The following is a 23,116-nucleotide window of genomic DNA, read 5'->3' as shown; positions in this document are numbered from 1 at the left end:
GGTACAGGTGTTAAAACTGATGAACCTGCATTGACACGTCGTAATCATTCGCTTTACATTAGGGTTCACTCTCGGTGCTGTACATTCTGTGAGTTTGGACAATATATGATGACGTACATCCATCATTATGGTATTGTACGGAGCATTTTCACTGCCCTGAAAATCCTCTGTGCTCTGTCATCTCCCTTCCCCGCTGGAATTTTTAAGTTAAACTGTCAGTGATGTGAGCGAGACATCTGGGGAGAGAATCGACGGACCAGGTTTGGCTGAGCCACTAAATGGTCTCCTCCTTGCTCCCTGGGTTTACTTTCTCATCTGTAAAATCAACCATTTTGATGAACTGGGCTTGCCTGTTCTTTGAGCTTTCGGACATTTCAGAACACAGTTACATGTTTTTGTGACACACATAATTGACATTTGTTAGAACACGTTTGTTACGAGTCTGACCTTTGCACACCGAAACCCCAGCTAAGGCAATGAGTGCACCTCTTCATGGTAACAAATCCTATGTAGTCCAGAAGCGATATGAGAACTTGAACTTGGGCTTTCTCATACAAGTGTGGAGAGGCGATTTTCAAAATTCAGAATGCATAAGAATCACTAGAGATGGGATTAAAAAGTCATGGATTCCTGCACTCCACTTACAGAAGTCTCACGTTTGGGTCTGAATCATTGGGTTCCCCCCTTCCCCTGGCCTGGCGACGCCTGCACACGTGTCCCTTTCTGGGATTTGGTGAGGATGCTTTCCAGTTCAGCTCTCAAGGGGTCCACCTCCTGCCCCCTGCAATCTCTGGGGCTACCGGGCAGTCCTTGCAGACCCCCTGCGGCCCTCACAGTGGTGTCTTTCTGACGACACCTTTAAAGGCACCTCGTGTCACCCAGAGCCGTTGGCTTCACCCTGTCCTGTTTCCTGAGTGTTCCTGCTACAGAGTAGTGTTCTTCTGTCACCATGTAACGCTCCTTCTCGTGGACTGTTTTGCAACCTTCGGCCACCAGCTCCCTGAAGGCAGGGGCGGGGTGGGGGGGGGGCTCTCCCTTCACCGGTTAAGTGCAGCCCGCCCTCTGCTTCCTGAGGTTGGCGTTGATGGGCTTTGCTCTTAAGCAAATAGAAAGCCAACTTCAGGCAGCTTAAACTCAGCAGGAAGCAAAAGCATTGTGATCTCCAATGCTGTGCTCACGTACCTTCAGATTCCCTAGAGAATTCCCTTCGGGATGTTCTTTCATTGGCTTTTGCTGGTTTCTCATGAGGGAGAAAGGCCAGGGATTGAAAATCAGTTTTTATGACTGGCTACTGCATTGCCATGTTTGGTTATAATCACTTAAGGTATTTAAGCTGCAGAACACTAGCCTTGGCAGCCCCCTCTGGAAGTTGGTTCAGTAGGACACTTGCGGTCCTTTCTCTCTGAAGGTCCACAGCCTGGTGTAGGGAACAGGTCTGCGTGTGAGTCCTGAGCTGGTTAACTTAATCCTCTCCATCTGTAAAATGGAGATAACGGTACCCATGCTGGGTTGTGTGAGGAGTAAAGGATAACGCCCACAAAGCTCTTTGTTCACTAAATGTCGCAAGAGTGGGGACATCTTGGTGCCCCGTGTCCTGTCCTCACGGCCTGTCTCCAGGTGTCCTTGCTGGAGTTCAGGCTGTGAGTGCGCACACACAAGTTCAGGCTTGTGGAGGCAAGAAAATACCTGTCATCCCTAAGGTGTGTTTCCCTACCGCTCATAGTGTCACAGACTCGAGAGATCCCCTTCTTTGACTTTCCTGCCTGCGTTTCCTCTTGTGGACGAGACCCCGGAATATTTGCCTCCCAGTGAGCATACTTTTTTTTTTTTTGGTCCAGCAAAGTGCTTGCAACGTAACAGTTATTCAATAAATATTTGTGGAGCAAAGGAAGTTCCAAGAACTGTAGTAAGAAAAGATGAGTCATGATCCCTGACCAGAAGAAAATGAAATTAATATTTGCAAACCAATTAGACACCATGGTAATGGAGAAGTGCTGGGTCTGAATTTCAGTTTCCCTAACCTAGACTTTGATGCACTACAAAATATCAAAAATAGTTTTTCTTTCAGGACCAATATTAGGCATATTTTAAGTTTTAGGGGCAATAAGAATGTACCACTGAACTCTTTGCAAAAGGTTTCTCCCTTCTCAGTTGTTTTCTGGAAGAAAAATTTTTTTAAGGAGTTCACAATTTCAGTCGTAGAGATAAAGAGCTTAAATGCTTTGTTTTGCTAATTGGAAGATTTAAGATAAAAAAGGTTTACTAGTTCCTTTCTTGTTTCTCTGGGTCAGGGATAGGAGGGCTCTGGGTGCCTAAAGGAAGTAACATAAATATCACTGAAATAACGCAAGAGTACAGAAAGGGTACATTACATTTTAGACTTCTTGCTTCTGCGTGAAAAAGTAAACATAGAAGTTGTGTTCAGTCATTTCAAACAATCACGAGCACCATCCCAGCGAGCATACTTATTCATCAAATGCATTTTAATGGAGTTATTGGGGTTCTAGGTAAAGATTATGCAGCGTGAGGTAGCTTCCTAGTACTCGGCGATAGTGGAAAATTAGGAAGATAGGAACCTCACCATCTTTTTCTCTTGGGATTTAAAAGCTTCCCTTGAATGCTGTTCCTTCTGCTGTTGGCTCCTCTCTGTGGCTTACAGACAGACTTCAATAGAGGCAGACAGACAGGCTGCCACAGTGTCCGCATCTTAAAACCATGTGGTGGTGTGTGTTTTCCTTTCTTTTCCTTCTTGGAACTTGTGTCATAAATGTAATACGTATTTGCAAATGCAAGGTGGCAGTTTCGACTCAGAAACATGCAGGAGAGTTGACAATTAGGGCATTTTCCTCAGCTTGGACGCCTGCTGAGGGTCGTTTGAGTTTTCCTTTTAGAAAGAGAAACACGTGTTTTCCTCATTTAAAGACCAGAAAGGAATCAGGTGCCGCGCAGTTTGTCCCTTTGCACAGGATCACACATATGGCTGGAGATTTCCTCCTCAGGCTATTTTGTCGGCCCTTTTGGTTCCTTGACACAAAGATGGCCCAACTCAGCACATAGGTTATGACTCCTGTTAGTCTCACATTTGGAGGTTTTCTTTTTTTCTTCTTCTTTAAAAAAAAAAAGAACAATTAGAGACGTACATTACTTTAGCACCCCACTGTATTGGCCAGCCTTTTGAAAATAGAAATGGGCCGACATTGGCTGGGTTTGAGATGGTTGCAGGTGGAACTAGGGAGCAGGGTCAGGGACTCAGCGTGGCTCTCTGGTTGTGGGGAGAGGAAGGCCGTCCCCTGGGTGCTCCCTGGGTGCCAGGGGTGATGTCTGGGTGGAGACGCCGTGCACTTTATTTATAGCCTGCCTTATTCTAGAAGGGGCTTTAGGTCCCTTAGCACACTGGATCCCACAGGAAGCTTGTAGAAGTTATAAGCAGCTTTTCCAAGGAAATTACAGCCGTTGAGGTAGCAGAGGAATGAGAGCCCAAGGCTGCCTAGTCCCAGATTTGTTTCCTCCAGCATGTTGTCTTGATTCTTGGGAGGGAAGCAGAATTCTTAGTTTCCTGATTTAAATTTAAACTCAAATGGACCTAATTCTGAAAGACCTGGTGTGTGTTAGTGAAGGCTACTGCCTTTGCGTGGGCTGTCCTTCAACACAAAAATAAGGATTTGTTGTTAGGTCCTAATTCCATCCTCCCTCAGTGAGGGAGTCTCATTCTACGTGAACAAATAGAGTGAACCCACGACCCTCAGCGATCACACCATCGTCACACTGCTGAGGCTGAAGGATGCACAGTGGCTTTGAGTTCAGGCGTTGAGGGAGGAAAGGAAGACGCCTCTAATTTAGAAACATCTGGGGAGGTTTTCCTATCGGCCTGTGGGTTTTCCTGAGGATCAGATGCTCAGAAGGCCCTCCTTCCTCCCCGTCTCACCGACACACCTCTGTCTCACCACCTGCCCTCTTGAAAAGCGGGGAAGCTGGACAACCCTCTGGACGTTCCCTCTCATCGCTTGGTTCCGTCCGCGAGAAGTCTGCTGCGGTAATTGGGACATGACCCCACTGCAGGAAGAGTGACGGGCATTTGTTTTCAGATGTGAGGGCTGACCGGGGTGAAGGAGCTGGTCTTCGTGTCCCTTACGTGGAAAGGCCTGAAGGGTTGTTCTCTTAAGTCCTCTTTGTTCTTGGATTCTCGGAAGCTATACCTCGGCTTCAGGACTGCGTTGCCCGTCTGTGCTGATAAACCCACCTCCTGTCATCGATGGAGGGACAAGGTTTCCCTTATTTTGTCCCCAGGGCCGCACTTGACCCTGTGCCACGTGCTGTCCTTTGCCCCTCGCTTGTTCCTACTGACACCCCTGTGATGCGGACAGGGCTGTCACCCCACTGACAGGGGACGAAGGTCCCCGAGTGGAGGGGATGCCGGGTGGGCACAGCATGGTGCCCGAGCCAGGCCGGGAGCTCTGTCCTGCAGCTGCAGAGGGTCATCGGCTCTGTGTGTCCGTGTGAGCACAGCTGTGGGTACCGCGCTCAGGACGGTGAGCTTCCAGAGCCTGGAACCCACGGGTGGAAACTTGAAACGAGCGAGTCAGAGGTGGACACATCCACGGACGCTGGCTGTTAGACGGACAGGGAGTAAGTAAACCGTGGCCGTTCGAGTCGGACATGTGGGCCCGGGTGCCGTGAGCAGATGGCTATTTCCTGACACAGGGTTGGGTCCCCCCCCCGCCGCCGTCTCCACGGTGGGGCTGTTCCTCGGGCCACGTCATGTGCCGAGTGGGGACCAGCAGACAGGGTGACATTCTTTTCAGGATTGTGAGTCACCCAGCTGTGAACAGAGCCGCGGTGCAGGCTGTGCCCTGGGCTCTGGGGATGCAGGGGAGTGTGATGTGGGCACGAGGGCCAGTGGGCCTGGGGAGGCTGGGTGGCTGGAAGGGCATTTGGGGACTGGCATTGGGGCCGGTGACCAGGCAGGAGGCAGGGCTCGTGGGACCCCGCACCGCCTGCTGCGGAGGCAGAGCGTCTTCAGATGTCTGACTGTGGATGACGGGACGGGGCCACCCTTCTGAGCCCGAGGACGGGGGCTCTGCAGGTGGGTGATGCTGGAACGAGGTTCCAGGCCTGTGGGCTTTATTTGTCCTGCTTTCCCCTGTCTAGGCTGTCGCCCAACCCTGCTTGGTGAGCTCCTGGGCCGGCGCTGGACCCCATCCCGCTGTGACCACAGAGAGTTGAGAGAGAGTTGTAATTCAGTGTCATTTTCATGGAACTGTTTTGTCCAAGTTGTAATTTGAGTCCCTGCCCAAGCTTTCCAGAATAAGTGGAGAGCTTTCCTCAGGTTTCAGGTTCTAAAGTTCACAGCTCTTTCCATCACGAGGCCACAAGCGAGGCCGGCTCTCGGAGACTGTGGGGACGTGCCTGCTGTTCCACGTTTGCGGCAGCAGGAGCGTACTCCACAAAGCCCTTGAGGAGCCGGTGCCCACGATGTCAGGGTAGCTCTTTGTTGCTCTCCTTAGAGATGCCCAGCAGAGCGTTGCAAGATGGGTAGGGATTAAGTCCCTCCCTCCTGGTCTGGGGGAGGGGACAGGAGAGCTGCATCAGGCTTGTTTGAAATGCTCGTGATATAAATGGATAACAAACGTTTAGGTTCTAGGCTGGGAATTACGACACAGCTGTAAGACCGCGCTCTCTCTGTGCCCCCATCTCTTTGTGTACCCCCTTTATTCCGAGTAATTATGCTCCAGCCTCCCTGCATTGGGATCACGGGAAAGCTTCGAAGAAGACTCTCAGTATAACTTGTAAAATCAAGTAATGGGTATTGGGGGTATACGAGCGGAAAATGACTGTTACCCATTTTTGACAATAAATGATATCCAGACTTTTTTGGTCGTTTCCTTCATGTGGAATGTTGAGAAGGGAAGGCTGGTCATCCTGATGTATGGAAGAAAACATTATTTAAGTTGTTCAGATTGAGAAGTAATGATACGTAAATGAAGCCCGGGGAAGAAAGAGGGAATTGGTTCTTTATCAGAACTCCTTTGTTCTACTGACGGTTTGGTTTATTAAGTGGGGTTCACGAGTCCTACAAACCAACAGAACCATCCTGCTCTATTGGAGAGCATAGGACTCTTTCATCATCAGTTTTGGGGAAAAAGTACAGAAGAGGTGACTTGCTGCAACGCCAGCCATTCTGTGCTAGTGACTGTGCAGAACAGCCGTGCCCATTCTCTTTCTTTTTTCTGTTTTTCAGGGTCGACACGTTAAAACAGGTCAGCTGGCAGCCATCAAAGTTATGGACGTTACTGAGGTAAGCTGGGGTCACAAGTGTTTTTAAAGCAATCGTTAGATAAAAAACAAGGGTCCCCCTGTCTCTCCAGCCCACCATTTAAAAGGAATTGTGTTTGGAGAATCGATCTTAAGCAAATTGCATTCATGTGACACCATGGGTTCAGAAGGGCCAGCAGCTGAGCTGGCTGGGGTTGCTGCAGATGGATCCCAAGTAACTAAGAATCAGTAGCATTTTCTTAAAAAAAAAAAAAAGCACATCTGAGTGATGTCATCCTTGACAATATAATGGACCGTAATTGGAAACATCTTCTCTAATGGCAAAGAAAAGATTTGAGAAGGGATCACAGAGGTCACCTGAGTAGGGAGGTCGAGGTTGGTGGGTGGGAAAAGCTTCTCTGGGGTATTAGGGCCACATTTGGGCCATTTCTTTTATTTTTAACATGGGGAAGGAAAACAGATACAGCCAAGTTCCCAGAGGTTTGAAAACAGAAACATCTGCTAGAATGCTGAGCAGATTGTTGGCAAAATTTAGTAGCAAAAAATAGTCCTTGAAATGGTCACATGAGGATTTACTGCGTAGCCTTAGATGGGAAAGAGGAGAAATTAGCTCTAATGAAAGGTAAGTGTGTGTGAGCCCGCGTGTGTGCGTCTACCTGTACTCATGGGTCCACGTTTAATTAAAAAAAAAATAGCCATGGGTTATACTGAGCCAAATCCATCTTACTTAAATTAGTTTCATCTGAAACTTTATCCGCTCACGATTGCTTCTAACTTGCCTAATTATGAATAAGATTTACATCATATATCACAGATTCTAGAGTGAGTTAACCAGAAACCGTGAGGATTTGGGATGCCTTTACATCAAGCCCTGATCACCTAAGCCTGGGGTCCGTGGAGGGCGAAAACGGCTAAGCTGGTCTCAGGTGTGCGGTTGAGCGTCTCGAGGGACGGCTCCTCCGCCCTCTTCTCCCCTCGGTCTCTAGTAACACACTCATCGCCGGCATGCATATTGTATTAGTAAGAATTAGAAATGTTGTCTCTGGACCACGGGGCAGCTAACTGCTAGAACCTTATACAGATATTTGAAGATGTGACATTTTATGCCGTGACTGCTCTCTTTCCTCGGTCATTTTCTAATAATGGAAAAGTACCATTGCTTGGCTGGCCAGAAGATTCTTGTAACCTCCTGGGCGATTCTGTTGCGTGCTAGTGATCCTGTTGGACTCTTTCCAGTGAAATGCTAATTTTAAGATTACAGAGCAGTGAAGGAGCCACCAATTCTGACTTCCTGTGACTTAAATACCACAGTCGGTGATTGATGAAGTGCCCTGTGCGTGGACCGATCGGGGCCCTGCCCACCGGGCCTCTGTTCACGCTTCCGTGCAGGTGGCCGGTGGTACAGCTGGAGCCTGCGTCGTCTGACAGTTGTCCGCACCCTCCTGACTCGGTTACTGCCAGACTCGGGGTACCATTTTTAACGTCATCTTTGGGAATTCTGTGACGCATTTGCCAGCCCTGTTCTTTCCTGGCTTCAGCCCATGCTGCCCTGGCTGACACGCTGCTGACATCTCCAAGGGCATCGAAGTGAGCTTGTCAGCTCTGTGGATGTCCTGTGCAACGTATGATCATTGCTTTAAAGTAAAAAGGCACGTTAAATCCTCACTCTTCCCCCACTTAGAGTCATCAGTGTTGGTGCCCTGGTGCGTTTCCTCGCCATCATCTCTCTGTGAGCACGGCTGTAAAACACGCACCCGTGTGTGTAATAGACACTTTTGGTGAGCTGCATACAAGAGGTGTTTCCTTGTCTGAAAAAATCGGGCAGTGTTGGACAAGTGCATTTTCAAGATTCCTTTAAAAATACTTACGCAGAACCCCTGTGTTCAGGTAAAATGAAAACCAGACGGTGAGTCTTCAGAACAAAATACAAACCCAGTCAACCATTTACTGTGTTGGCCTCTCAGTGCTGTTTCTCGTGTGCCGTTTTCACGCAGTGACCTCTCTAGAGTGACCTTGGTGCTGTAGCCTGGTGCACACCAGCTCCCCGAGCAAGCGTGATTGCGGGTGGAGAGCTTGTGCAGCTGGGCCCCTGGAGAGCAGGCCTCCCGCCCTCCGCATCAAGGGCCTGCCTCTCGGCTCTTGCAAAGTTGAGGGCGTTGGCCGGGGTGGGACCTGGGAGCAGGCTGGCAGGAGGGGGAATTCGCAGCTGCTGTTTCTTGTTGCAGCTCCAGCAGGAGGGGCTGTTGTAGAGGGTTCTGTGGCTGAGAGCGGGGTCCTGCGTGGTTTCAGACTCGACTCAGTTTCATCTCGGGAGCAAAACGGTGTGGATGCGTATCCTTAGGAAGCCACAGACTCGTCCCGCTGGTTGAGCCTATTCCTGAGGTGAAATTGAGAGGCCGTTACCAGGCCACTGGGTATTCCTCAGGTTCCGAAGGCCAGAGGAGAGCAGGTGTGGGGAGGGAGGTGGCCCGGCTGCTCTGCCCCCCGCTGTGAGCTCTCAGCAGCCCTGAATAAACGCACTCCAGGCCGGCTGCCCCGAGTCCGCGCCACCCGCCGCGCTTGATTATGTGACCCTGGAAAACAAAGCAGACCGAGAATTCACGTTTCACCCTGGGGTGAGGTGCCAGGAGCTGTCTGGGAAACTGAGGGGTCTGGAAAGGAGGCATTTATTTGCTCGAGATGGACAAATGTCTTTACGTTTCTTCTTGGGCTTGAACTATTTTAAGAATCGATTTTCTTTAGGATTTTGAAGGGTTCTTTTTAAAGAAAGCGTGTCACTTATCTGATTGGTGGTGGGAAGGGCTGAAGGACGTGTTCAAACTGGGCAAGACCAGGACACGAGATCTATAAGGGTTGTTTTTGTTTTTCAGATGATTGTAGGTTCACGAGAATTTGCAGGAAAGCACACAGGGAAGCTCCTTGTACCCTGCACCCAGTTCCCCCAGGGGTAACATCTTGTATAACTATAATACAGTGTCACAACTGAAGTCCTGCACAAAACAAAGCCAGCTAAGGATCTGACCAGGACTCCAGTGTTTGTCAGATTATAGCAGATATGTCTGCCTGCACGGCTTAGAACGGAGGCAGCCACGAGAGTCGGCACCGATACAGTCCACAGAGCTCATTCAGACTTCCCCAGTTTGACATGCGCATGTGCGTGCGTGGTGTGATGCGTTTTGCGGGATACTTGAGTTGGTTGTTTGAATTCTTGATAACCCCTGTGTCTCAATGTCAAACTTGTATTATTCCCATCACGCATAAGGGACTGAGTTTGTTTCTTGCAGTTGGGGTATCACGTTGTTTCTGTTTAACACTCTGGAAGGTAAAAAAAAAAAATTATCTAGATCAGTAATTCTCAACTCGAGGTCCAGAAACTCTTTAGGATTTGTTTCTGAGAATTGAATTTTGTGTTTTCATTTTAATAATTCCCACCCAACTTTTTTTTATGAGAATGTTCATAATTACAGAACTGTTCAGAAAACGAACATTCTCTACCCTTCGCTAGATTCAACAACTGAACATTTCATTTGTGTGTGTGGTACATGCGTATTGTTGTGATACCAAGATGCCTCACCTGTAAATACTTGAGCACACTTCTCTTAAAATACAGTCATAATCATAATACCTGAGAGGATGAATGATTTCAGATTGTCACCTAATGCTGTCAATTTCAGTATCGTCAGTTGTGGCGAGAAAGGTTTTCTAACCATTTTTTCCCAGTCATAGTCTGGTGGAGGTTTATGCATTACATTTGGTTATCTTCTCTCTCTTTTTTTAAGATCTTTTTTAAAAAATTGAAGCATAGTTAATTTACAGTGTTGTGTTAGTTTTAAGTGAACAGCAAAGTGATTCAGTTATACATACACATACGTATATATATTCCTTTTCAGGTTCTTTTCCTTTATAGGTTATTCCAAGATACTGAGTGCAGTTCCCTGTGCTCTGCAGTGGGTCCTTGTTTACCTGTTTTATATATAGTAGTGTGTTTATGTCAACCCCCCCAAACCTAATTTATCGTCCTCCACCCCAACCCCCATTATCCTCTTTGGTAACCATAATTTTGTTTTCTATGTCTGTGAGTCTGTTTCTGTTTTGTAAATAAGTTTATTTTTACTGTTTTTTTTAGATTCCACTTATGCGTGATATCATATGATATTTGTTTTTCTCTGACTTCATTCAGTCTCCGTGTCCTTCCACATTGCTGCAAATGGCATTGTCCATTCTTTTTAATGGCTGAGTAATATTCCATTATATATATATATATATCCATCGACAGATAACTGGGTAGGGAACATGAGGTACATATATATATATACGACGGTTAGCTTATCTCTTAAGTCACTTTTGTTCTAGATCAGTTCCTCTGCACCTCCATGTCCCTCCTACTCTTTTTTTTTTAAAGAGAAATCGACTTTTGGAAGAGCTCAGCCAGTTGTTTGGTAAAATACCGCATATTCTGGATTTGTCTGATAGTTTCCTCACGTTGTGCTTTAACTTGTTCCTCCTCCTGTATTTCCTGTAAACTGGAAATTAGGTCGAGGCTTGAATAGACACAGAATAAGAATTTTTTGGCAGGAACACCTCATTGGTGGCATTGGGCTCTTCCTGTTGCGTGACCTCAGGGGCGTGCCCACCCTGGTCGTCCCAGTGTTAGTGAAGCCAGTTTGACCTCTTGATGGAGGAGGCGACTGCAGAGTTCCCCACCGTCGAGGGGCGCCCTCAGCTCTGCACTGGGAAGTGATCTGCAGGTGATGCTGTGTGAATAGTTAGGACTGCAAGGTGGTGGTTTTCAGAGTCTGTCTTCTGGGCTTGTTAGCTGGCATCAGTCTGTAAAGAAGAGTTTCCTTTCTTACCCACTCCCACCCTTTCTTGTCTTCTTTCTTATTCTAGATACTGCTGTAGACATGGGCAGTTTTATTTAGTCAATGTGTTTCCATCAATTGTAGCTGCCGTTAGTATTATTTAATGAAATCATGCCAGATCTGGCCATGGGAGCTCTTTCAGGACTGCCTTCTGTAGCCCTTTGATATGACCCCATTAGTTCTTGAGTATTTCCTTGTTTTTGGCACAAGTAGATATTTGAGGCTCATCTTCCAGAATCTGGATCCCTTCCTCTGAGGAGCCTTAGTTCCTTTCCGTGGGAAATGCATTTAGAAACCAATATCTGGATGCTAAGCGTGCTCATCGCTGATGAGCTTTTCTGCTTCTAGGCCCTTTTAGTGGATAGAGCTTGTGGGAATATATTTTTCAGAATCAATTTTTCCTTAATTTTTAAAATCTTGTGTATTTTGGATTTCTTCCCCTTTTCTCCTAGCCTGAATCTTGGTTCCTAATAAAATAATATATATGTTTGCTTTATCCTTTTTTTTTTTTTTTTTTTTTTTTTGCACGGTACGCAGGCCTGTTACTGTTGTGCCCTCTCCCATTGCGGAGCATAGGCTCCGGACGCGCAGGCTCAGCGGCCATGGCTCACGGGCCCAGCCGCTCCGGGGCACGAACCCATGTCCCCTGCATCGGCTGGCGGACTCTCAACCACTTCGCCACCAGGGAAGCCCTGCTTTATCCTTTGATAAACATAAAATCATTTCAGAATTACAATAACAATGGTACTCCTTATCGATAGGCATGGAGTGAAGTTTGCTTTCTCTGAAGCTGTTTTTGTCCTTGGCTGTATCTGTGCTGGATTTACAGAGTGCTATATTCGGAAGTTACTTGAAATACGAATTTCTCTGTATGGCTTATCAATTTGCTGTGTAGCTACTAGCTTCAGTTTCTGTTTTAAGTCATTTATAGAGGGTTTCCTTTTTCTCCTGATTTAATTTTTGAATGTGTGAATCATTTACATGTTTCACAAGTCAAAACTCTATAAAAAGGCACACATTTCAAAATATAACTTCAAAAAGCTTAGGCCTGACCGTCTGGATGACGAGCCACCGTCTACCCAAATACTGCCGTGCAGCTCCGTGCCCTATTTGTGTTTGACAATTGCTTTGGGCAAAGGAGGGCTCATCCTCTTGGGGTGATGCAGAGAGAACAGAGGCAGACAATACGTAGTGCTTCACGGCAGACAGAGATGAAATGGTGCTCTGTGGGCTGACGTTTCGCTGCAGCCCATCACCGCCCCCAGTCCGGTCTTCGGGCTGGACTGGCCCCATGGTCCTTCCTTCGCTAGGCCTTCCTGGCGTAGGATGGGGTCAAAGTGTGGTCTCCCAGCAGGCACGCCTGGGAATTTGTTAGAAACGCAGTGTCTCAGGCTCCATCCCACAGACTCCTGCATCAGAAATGCTGGATCGGGGCCCCAAGTTCTGGGTTTTAGTAAAGCCCACTAGGGGATTCGGAGGCGCCCTCAAGTTTGAAAACCCTTGTTCTAATGGACCATAAGGAAAGAAGCCGCCCCCTCACACCTGCAAGTTGAAGGATTCCAGCTTAGAGACACTGAGCCTTCGTGCCGAGGAGCACATTGCTAGTCGGATTTCAGGGACTAGAACTCAGATCTCTGATTCCCAACTGACAGAGCCTTTGAAAGTATTAACAATTTTAAATGTCAGGTTCTCAGTAGGCTTGTTGATAGAGCTGATATGGTCTGGACCCTAAGGGATGGGTGGATATTGCCCATCAGATCAGCCAGAGCAGCCTGTCTTTCAGTCCTAACAGCTGAAGTGTTGGTGATTGAGGCATATTCCTTGGAGGATGGGAAGATGCTGGGCCTGATGCCCACTGGGGTGCAGGACGCTGGTCGGCAGGTTTTGGTGGGTGCCCTCCCTACTCCCGGCACAACGCTGCTAGTGATGGGAGAGTGAGAGCTGCGTAAAACCTAGCCTCTGCCCGTGGTCAGCCTGGGGAGGCAGGCGCCGCAGAAGAAGCGGCCCGATGTAGGGCACGTCTGATGGGCTCTGATGGGCTTTGAGTGCCGTCTGAGCTGGGTCCACGGAGGAGGAGACGGATGCTCGCTCGCGGGGCGTCCACGCTCAGGCAGGAAGGAGCAAACCCGCTCACCCCGGTGACAGGGCAAGGCCCCGTGAGCCTAACAGCTTTACCACTGTTCAGCTGCAGGGGGCACGATGTACTGAACGTGCTGCTCTTGTCTGGACAGAGGTGAGAGCAGAAGGAAGGGAGGGAGAGGTCTCTGTGGACTGTGACCTATTGTCCCTTCCTTCTGGCCCTCAGAGGCCAGTTAGATGCTGCAGGCCTGACAGCTTGGTCCTGGCTCCTGGCCCCCAGCCTCCTGTGGCTCCGGCAGGCTGGCCACGGGGCTGACCCCCATCGTCAGGGGCGCAGTCAGTGCATCAGTGTCAGCTGTCAGCTTCAGCGGCAGGCTGTGTGCCCCCTCTTCCAGATGCTCTTTCCTTATCTTCTGTTTCTTAGCTGCCTTAACGAACTACCTTCTCTCTCTTAGCTGCTGGGAGAGAAATGATGCACAGGTTTGTGGGATGCTAAATTTTATCTGGCATTTTCTTACCTTCAGTAACTTCTAACTTAATTCGAATGATCTTGATATTAGATTTCAGCTTCCTAATTTGGATCGTCTTCCTCAGCCTTCCTGTAGATAAAGGTCACAAGTGGTACCTCTTTATTATTATCGTAATATTGGTATAACGCAAATCCTTGAAGAAAAGTTCTTAAAGTTCATTAGAAATTGATTAAGCTTTGATTTATTATAATTAAAAAATATGGCAGTAATTTTGAGAACCAGTAGTCCCACTGTGTCCCCACCAATCACACCCTTATTTTCACAATCACCTCCCTAAGAAGACTTCTAAGATTTTGTTTTTTCCTAATCACCCCAATGAAAATTTACAGTCTGCACACATCTGCTCATGTACTGTACGTGTATCTTTATACATAAAAGTGGTAGGTTTTTTCCTTCACCTCTTAGAACCACTTTTCATCCCCTTAGAGGGCGATGTCACCCCGTTGAGGACACCTGGTGTAGAGCAAGTAAGCATGTGGACCTTTTACAAAAGAGCTAGGGTGCCTTTTGTACTATTTCTAATACTTCCTTCTTTAAAAAGTTCACTAGATACTAGAATTCATCTTCAGTGATCGAGTGCAGAGTGGATGAAGTGAACTGATAGTTTTTAAGGACTTGTGCCAGGCGTTGCGTTGGGTGTGGTACAGGCTCGGCTGGAATTCATGGATGTCCTTCTCCCCTGCATCTACAACAGATGGAAGAACAAAGGTGGGACTTGGGCCACAAGAACAGACTGACTGTAAAGCCTGCTCCTCTTCTGGTTTTTTTATTTTACGTTTAAATTTTCTTGAAGTATTGATTTACAATGTTGTGTTAATTTCTGCTGCACAGCAAAGTGACTCAGTTATACATATATACATTCTTTTTCACATTCTTTTCCATGATAGTTTATCACAGGATATTGAGTATAGTTCCCTGTGCTCCACAGTAGGACCCTGCTGTTTATCCAGCCTGTTTATACTAGTTTGCATCTGCTAATCCCACACTGCCAGTCCTTCCCGCCCCCAAATTTACTCCCCTTCCACTATCCTTCTTTCTCCAAAAGTAATGTGAAGTTAACTTAGGGTTAAGTCAAACTGCTCAGCAAATAGGTACCTGTGGATGTGTTTTAAAGATAACTCTGCTGGTGAGGATGTGACAGATTTTGTAAAGGATTAGATTTTTTGTTTTTGTCAAGGATAGAATGTGTTTCTATTTGGGATTGATTTCTTCTAATTTAAGAATGTAGGGCTTCCCTGGTGGCGCGGTGGTTGAGAGTCCGCCTGCCGATGCAGGGGATGCAGGTTCGTGCCCCGGTCCAGGGGGATCCCGCATGCCGCGGAGCGGCTGGGCCCGTGAGCCATGGCTGCTGAGCCTGCGCGTCCGGAGCCTGTGCTCCGCAACGGGAGAGGCCACAACAGTGAGAGGCCCACGTACCACAAAAAAAAAAAAAAAAGAATATAACTAGGAACTTACAAAATATGAAAATTCTCCTGTTCTTGTCTATTTCATAAGTAAATAAGTAGAGGCAGGTTAAGATTAGATGTTGTATGTTTTTCACACTGAAAAGCCTTCATTTTATGTACTGATGACAACACGATGTTACGAAGGTGATTGATTGACCTGCCCAGAATTCCATAGCTTGCTGCAGAATAACACTCCCCGGTCTTCTTTTATTGCACGGTGACATCTCCTGCTTCACTCGGGGAGCACAGCTCTGTGTCCTGTACTTGGGGTCTAACTAGCACCGGGTAACTAGTCACAATGCCCAGTAAGTTGTAGGTACTCGAATCTTTGATGAATTGAACAGGGTGTTCTGGTTTTGGTGGGCACTTGGAGAAACACGTCCTAGTTGTACAGTATTGGTTTCATCGTCCAAGAAAATTACAGTCATGTATTGTTGCAACAGAGAACTCTTGGAGGTATGACCGTGTTTTATAGCCTTCTCATTTTTTGTAATAAAAAGTATTAAAAATAACCGTAGGTGTTACGCATTAATCATAAATAAATAATAGTAAAACCTGCTCTTCGCACTTGAACTACGTTCCTCTAGGAAGGAAAATAAAGGAGTCTCTTAAAATCACCGGTGGTTAGAAAGAGTGAGTACATTTCCGGCTTTTGTTTCTAGAATGGTCACTGCACTAATAAAGATGATTTATTTACTTTCCTCCTCTTTCCTGTGAACATGAGTTCGAGGCCTGTAAATATTTTCAGGGTGAATCTATAGCTCATGAGCCTCGTCGAAAGCCGGCCGCGTTTATTTAACAGCCACGTCCTGGCTTTTACTGTAAGACAGTGTTAACACCTTTGGTAGACTAGGGCCTAAGGTTCAATTTAATAAAGCTTCCGCTTCCCTACCTGTAAAATGGAATAATAATTCCTACTTCACAGGCTTTTGTCAGAATTAAAATTATATAATAGACGTAAAGTGTCTCGCATATAATTTTTACATGGTGCATGAGGGTTTCTTTGTTCCCTTCTCATTAAAGATACTAAAACAATATAACTCATCACTTTTGCTGAAGAGACGTTTTAACACACACACCTGCCCTCCTGAGCAGCTGTTCTCTGACCTCTCCAGAGGTCAGACCTCTCCTCCTCCTCTGTGTCCATCCTCTCTGCAGGCTCCTGCCTCAGGTGGCTTCTTTGTCCCCTGGCGTAGTCGTAGTCACACTGTTTGGTTCTTCGGGACCACTTTTGTCTGGCCCTGTGAGCTGTCTGCTAGGGCTGTTTTAATGGCTACCTGGAGAGCCCCATGATCGTTGCATGCTTATGTTAATTCTGTACTGGGTTATAAACGCTGTGGGGAGCTAACTTCTAGGATTCTCGTAGCATTTCCAGGCTTTGGACAGAGCCCATCACATGGGTGGCGCTCAGCTTCTGTTTGCTGCTTCTGAACAATGTCCTGGCAATTTTAAAGGAGAATTTCCAAAGTGTTTTGAGTGTTGGCAAAGAAAAAATCTATATCTATCTCTCTATCTATATCTATCTATCTATCTGTCTATCTCTACACCCTTTTATAACAATAGAGACAGCCCTTATTTTAATATGTATGTATTTTTTCTGTTGCTTTGTGGTTTACAAAGAAGAAAGAAAATTAAATCGGAAAAGAAAACTATTACCATCCATTCTTACTGGAAATAAGAAAAAGTACTCATGGTTTTGGTCAGATGCAGTTTGTGTTCATTGGGACTGGAAAGGGCATATGTCAGCCATGGTTTGCGGGCTTTTGTTTTCGTGCCTTGAAATGCTGTTCATGAAGTTGCACTAATTCATTCATTTAAACAATTACTAAACACTTCGTCTTTTTAATGCAGACTCTTCTCAGATGTAGGGTGGAATAGAAAGATTAATTTTGCTCCAGAAGGAGCTGTTCTTAATCTCTTGGTAAAATAAAACTTGCCGTGAAAAGGAGCTCTTTGTAATCGTTGATGAGCCCTCCTCTCCAGGCAGATGCAGCTTCCCTGTCACTTCATGAATCGAAGGCATTTTTCTAAGGAAAACAAATAGTTGAATTTAAAGAAAACACCCAGCAATTTTTGTACAACCTGAATTGCTGTTTTGAAAAATACGGACACTGTACTTTAACAATCCCATCCTCCCTCCCCACCAGCTGCTTTTTTTTTTTTTTTAAATTTGGGGGCTCTAAATGCAAAATTTGATTTTAAAATGTTGATACTTCCCTCCTTCCATTCCTAGCAAACTTATTAAAAAAGTGTGCATTGGAGGTCTTCAAGACCATCTTCAGGCTTAATGATTCCCTAGAAGGACTCACAGGGCTCTGTCTATAACTGCGCCCTCAGCTGTGATTTACAACCAAGGAAGGACACAGAGCAAAGTCAGCAGAGGGAAGAGGCGCATGGGATGAGGTCCAAAGGAATCCATGCACAAACTTCCAGGAGTCCTGTCGCGGTAGAGTCAGATACATGATTCCTCCAGCAGTGAGCTGTCCTAACACATGTGCAGTGCTCTCCACCAGGGAAGCTCCTCAGAGACGCAGGGCCTGGAGTTTTATCTGGAGCTGGTCACGTAAGCACCCTCTGCCTGGCATGTACCTGAAATTTCAGACTCCCTGCGGGGAAGTAGGTGTTCAGCATAAACCGTATTGTCTGTTCAAACACCCCAGGTACAGGGAGCCACCCTTCTCAATCCAGGGGATGTTGGGAACCCTCCCAGATCCAAGCTCCGGTTGCCAGCGCAGGCCGCAGCTTTGCACACAGGCCTCTGCAGGGGTAGCAGCCTCAGGCCTGGGGATCAGGCTCTTCTCCTGGACTCTGTGCAGCATCTCATTGGATGTCTGGTCTCCTGTGAGTCCCTCATCTTCCCCCGAAGCCTGTTGCACCCACAGCCGTATCCTTTCTCCGTCGGGGGGCGTCCCGCCTTCTGCTCAGGGCACAGAAGCCCCGGCGTCCTGCGACCGCTGCCTTCCTGCCACGTACCGCTCACCCCGTCTCTTAGGAAATCCTGTCGGTGCTGCCTTCAAATGGTATCCAGTTTGGCTCAAAATTGTCATGGCCGGTGGTGGCCAGTGGGACGGCTGGGCCATGGGTCAGTAACTGTTGACTCCGGATTAGAGGTACAAGAGGGTTTGTAAGCTATTTTTTCTGCTTCTGTGTGTTTGAAATTCATAAGAAGTTAGCACAGTTTGTGAGTCTGTAAGAAAATCTTGCACATGTGAATCTTGCCTCTCTGTGTGTGTGTGTGTGTGTGAAGTATGACATGCATACAAAAAAGTGCACAAATGACAAATCCAGGACATTTCTGAAAACTGAACTCACCCCACTCATGAATCAGCAAGAAACAGAGCGTAGCTGGCAGCCCAGGAGCGCCTGGTGGCCCTTCCGGTCACCACTCCTCCCCCAAGAGTAACCACCCTCCCGACTTCTAACACGATCCATTATATTTGCTGTGTTTGTGGTTGATGTGCACGGAACCATAAGGTACTGCTGTGTCCGCTTCTTTGACTTGACCTTACGATTGCGAGAGCTGTTCACACTGCTGCACGTAGAGAGCGTTTGTTTATTCTCTCTGCTCTTAGTATTCTCCGACGTCACACGAGCTTCCAAGAGAACAGTCTCCTCCGGGGGGCGTGGAGCTCGCTGAGTAGCCTGGTGCCAGTCGTGCATGTAGCAGGTGCTGAACTGAATTGCTACAGAAACAAGGAAATTGACCTGGTGGAGGAAGTTCTCCTTGAACGGATAAGAGATGCTCAGGTGCACATTATAGGGAAAACAGACCTTCGCTTCTTAACTTCTTGTGTTTTGGGCATGATTAAATATTTCTTTTCTGGTTTAATTTTATCTGCTTAACTGCAAGAGTTAAGAGAAAAGTTGGCGTCGCTAACTTCGGATGATCAGAGATAAAGTGGGAACTTCTCTCTGAACTCCATCTCCCTTGGCTTTGAGTTTCCCTGCTGTGACAGGTCTCCAGCAGAGAGTTCTTACCCAGCGCCCTCAAGGAGTCTCCATGTCACACCGCTGCTGACTGTTCATCCTCTTTGAGCCGCTGGTCATTTTTCTGCTGACCCTGTGATCTTGGCAGGGGTCCTCCCCTCCCCGCTTCAGGGATAGAGGTTTGGGGTGACATGCAGATGGGGAGATGGACCCTGACAAATGGGATTCCAGCCCATTCCATGGGGGCCAGCCCGAGTTCTTGCCCCCCCCTCCCCGCCCTGTCCAGTCCCCCTCCCCCTGCCCCAGCCACAGTCCCTCCCAGACCTTCACAGGAGACCCTCTCAGCGCTTGCTCTCTCTCCTTTCTGACCACAAGGGTGTTTTAAGACAACACACAGCAAAGCCTTTGGTGAGGCATTTTGTTGTAGCCTTAGGGCAGCAGGAACAGTCGTAACTGTTAGGTCGAGGGACTGTGTGGTCATGTGGTGGGCCCCTGGGTGACCTCTTCTGTGAGTGAGAGAGAGAGAAGGTGTTTATACCAGGAAAGAGCTGCCACCCTCCTTGTTGTGGTTTCATTTCAAGGAAACATCTAGTCTCCTCTCACTTTTGTTCACTTACTGGAGAGGCTGGATGTGTTTTTGCCTGAGGCTAGAACTAAAGAAGACCCCGTAGTTATTGCTTCTCCTTAAGTAGTTTAGAAAGAAGAAAACAGTTTATTTGGAAAATAGCTGCAGAGATGGTTTTGTTCAAAAGGGGCAAGGAAAAGAAGACCCTTGAGAGAGAGGAGGTTAACATTTGGAATCACGAGGTCCAGCAGCAGTGTCTCTTCGGACCTTTGCGAGAGCAGGGGCCAGACTGGACTGGACTGTCGCATACGATGCCGTGCTTGCGGACCTGACTGTTTTGATGATGTGATGAATGTGGCCCCGATACTCTGAAGGAGGCACGTGGTCCTGACACTCTGAATGACGTCCCCGTGCACGTGGTCCTGACTCTTCTGAATGATGAAGGTGGTGAGGGTGACACTGCCCACCCAGTTCCAACGGGTTTTTTTTTTCCTCTCATCTCCCCTACCTTCTTTTACCTAACACGACACGTCTGTATGCTGGTTTGAGGAAGTACAGCGACATGTCTTGCTGTGCTTGTGTAAGTGCTTCGTGACGATACCATGGTTCACGTGGGGTGTGTGGTGGCGGGGAGGTTTAGGGTAACTGCCGTCTTCGCTTAGTTCACAGACAGAAGGGGCAGAAGGGGGAACATCAAAGATGCTTCTTCACGGTGAAGTCTAGCAGAGTGAGTGGCTATTTCTTCAAGAGAAGCCCCACACCTTACCAGTAGCCACCAGTCCTAGTTATTTGCCTCTGTGTTAGTGTTTTCCCCTAGGGGAGGATGGAGAGCAGATGCGCACTGCTCCTTTCTTTGCTGGTTGGGCTGGAGATAACTGGACCCGAGTGCTGGATGGTGTGGGTGCGCTGTGTGTGGGGCGGTGGCCTGGAGCTCGTGGAGAGGGCTGGCTGGCACTGTGCAAGTACGAGGACTCTGCCTCTTCCTCTTCCCCCACAGTGCCCATGCCTGTGACCCTACCCCGGCTCTGATACAGCAGAGTTCACAGCCGAGGCTGCTTCAGTAAGGCTGAGGTCATCACAGGCGGAGAATGTTTTCTTAACTGCTCTGGTCATGGGAGCTTAGATGTTTCAGGTCTTCTGGGCCTTTGAATGTTGCTACTTAGTTCTGTTCATCCGCTCCTTCCCCCGGGGAAAGTTTAGTACACTTGACAGTGGTGAGCTTATGGTCTATAGATTCTGGCTCTACAAAGCAGTTGGAACCAAGAGTTTAAATGACTTCTAGGTTACTGTTTTTGTTTTTATTTATGAAATGTAGATATTCTAGGGAGAAAATCCAGAGAAAAAGAAAGATGAGAAAAAGCATTTCATAATTCTGTCCCCTTGGTTTGTTTACTGTTAACATGTTCATATTAGTATTTTTTTAGTTTCATATATAGAGAGATATGTACATATACACGTAAAATTGTTCTTTAAATGGTGAAATAGCCTTTTTCTCTAACATTAAAAGTAACATACGCATCTAGAAAATAGGAAGATGGAAACATGTTTTCCCTCGCCCCGCGCACCCGCCTCCACCAGGGTGAGTGCGGCTGACCTTCTGGCGTGTTTCCAGTCTTTTCTGGGATTGGAGCTGTTTCTTAGTGCTGCCGATCACTCAGTTTCCAGTTGAACATGTGTGTTTATCTGTGTGGCTGCATTTAGTTTAAAAATAAGTTTGTGCCTATCCTAGGAGGATTTCTCCTAAATAATTTAGAAGGTGAATTCCTTAGCCTTGTCTCGTCTCAAACATCCACTTCATATAACTCTGTTTTAGTCGCCGCCTCACAGTAAACTGCTTCCTGTAAGCTTGTTGATGTGCGCGTTTACTCTCTATATTCACGTAGTGGTTACTTCTGTGCGTGTCCTGGGTTTGGGCGGTGTGTCCTTTAGACTGTGAACTCCTTCAGAATAGGCCAGTTTGAGTGATTTCATAACACCATGTGATGAGAAGCACTTTGTAGTTTTTACTAAGATCTTGAAAAGTGGGCACTCATTGCCACTGTACGTACTGGTTACTTAATATACTTTTCCTTGACAGATGCTCCTTAAATGACAAGGTGTTTGCCATTGTCTTTATTCTTTTAACTTATCTGAATACAAGGAAAAGCGAAGTTAGGGAAAGGAAGCAGCCTATGACTTAAAAAAGCCTGACTGTTGGAAACCTCTTTGGTAGATGCTGTGTATTTCTGTTGACACTAGACTTACCCCTTCCCTCCGCTGAATAGTTGAGGGGGTTCAGTCCCAATGCTTGTTTCCGTATCATCGCCAGCATCTGTTGCGTCCTTTGTGTGGGAGGGAGATGCGGCTGCCAGGCTGTCTCTAAGTGGGGCTGTGACGTCACGCCTGAGGGACGGGCCCAGCCGTGGGGTCTCCAGGTGTGCTTTGGCGGCAGGCCCACCAGGCGCAGCTGGCCTGACAACGTGCTTACCTTCTCCTGCAACTCCATGGAAGTTACTTGGTGTACAGTGGAGTGATGCCAACGGGTGCTTCCTCGATGGAGAAGGCACGAGTGACTCCAGAGCCCAAGAATGGTTTTCGGTGCAGACTTGAAGATTTCAGTGAATTCAAAGTACCGTTGTCTTACTGAGTTTTTGCCTCTAAATCATTTAGTGCAGCGCTGATGGAGACATGCTAACTTTCTTCATTCGAAGTTTAAGAAATGGTCATTTTGGTAGAGCAGGTAGTTGAAACAGTAGGGAAGACTGTGGACAAACAATCAGAGCGAGTTTACCTTGATTCAAATCTCAGAAGGTTTGCTGTGTCTGAGACGCATTTCGTAGCAGCTTGTGTACATTTTTAGTTTTTTTTTTTTTTTTTTTTTTGCGGTACGCGGGCCTCTCACTGCCGTGGCCTCTCCCGTTGCGGAGCACAGGTTCCAGATGCGCAGGCTCAGCAGCCATGGCTCACGGGCCCAACTGCTCCGCGGCATGTGGGATCTTCCCAGACCGGGGCACGAACCCGCGTCCCCTGCATCGGCAGGCAGACTCTCAACCACTGCGCCACCAGGGAAGCCCTCATGTACATTTTTAGATGGAATGTTTAGGGGAGATTCCATGGTACCACTGGGTTTTTTCCTTCATATATCTCTTTAATGTGTATATATTAACTTAATTATATTTATATTATATATTATGAATTACTACATACTATAATTTATTTACGTAATTAAAGTTTAATCACTTGTGCGGAAGCCTTTTCCCTGAATTGACACTGGTTTTTATAATATTTGAAAAAGTTCAACATGCTATTTAAAAACACACGGGTCTCTAGAATTTGTTACTTATTATCTCTCTAAGATTTTATGACTTCTCCCCCCCCCCCCCCCCCCACAAATAGTTAAGCATGTCCTTGTCTTCAGTTAAAATTAGCCACTGAGGGGCTCTTAGCTCTGAACAG

General features: G+C 47.1%; 1 protein-coding gene across 50 annotated transcripts in view; it reads left to right on the top strand.

The window, feature by feature from the left end:
• Positions 1 to 23,116, top strand: part of MAP4K4 (mitogen-activated protein kinase kinase kinase kinase 4) — a gene marked incomplete at its 5' end in the record, with an annotated part of 171,531 nt that overhangs the window by 75,839 nt on the left and 72,576 nt on the right. For all 50 annotated transcript variants that reach the window (XR_013830945.1, XM_079940172.1, XM_079940191.1 and 47 more), the window contains one exon: positions 6,239 to 6,295. Coding sequence is in view for 49 of the 50 variants with exons in the window: in XM_079940172.1 (XP_079796298.1) it covers positions 6,239 to 6,295 (57 nt within the window). The remainder of the gene's footprint in view (positions 1 to 6,238; positions 6,296 to 23,116) is intronic.

Source organism: Stenella coeruleoalba (assembly GCF_951394435.1).
Source record: "Stenella coeruleoalba genome assembly, chromosome: 13".
Lineage (NCBI taxonomy): Eukaryota > Metazoa > Chordata > Mammalia > Artiodactyla > Delphinidae > Stenella > Stenella coeruleoalba.
This window is presented reverse-complemented; position numbering and strand designations above follow the sequence as displayed.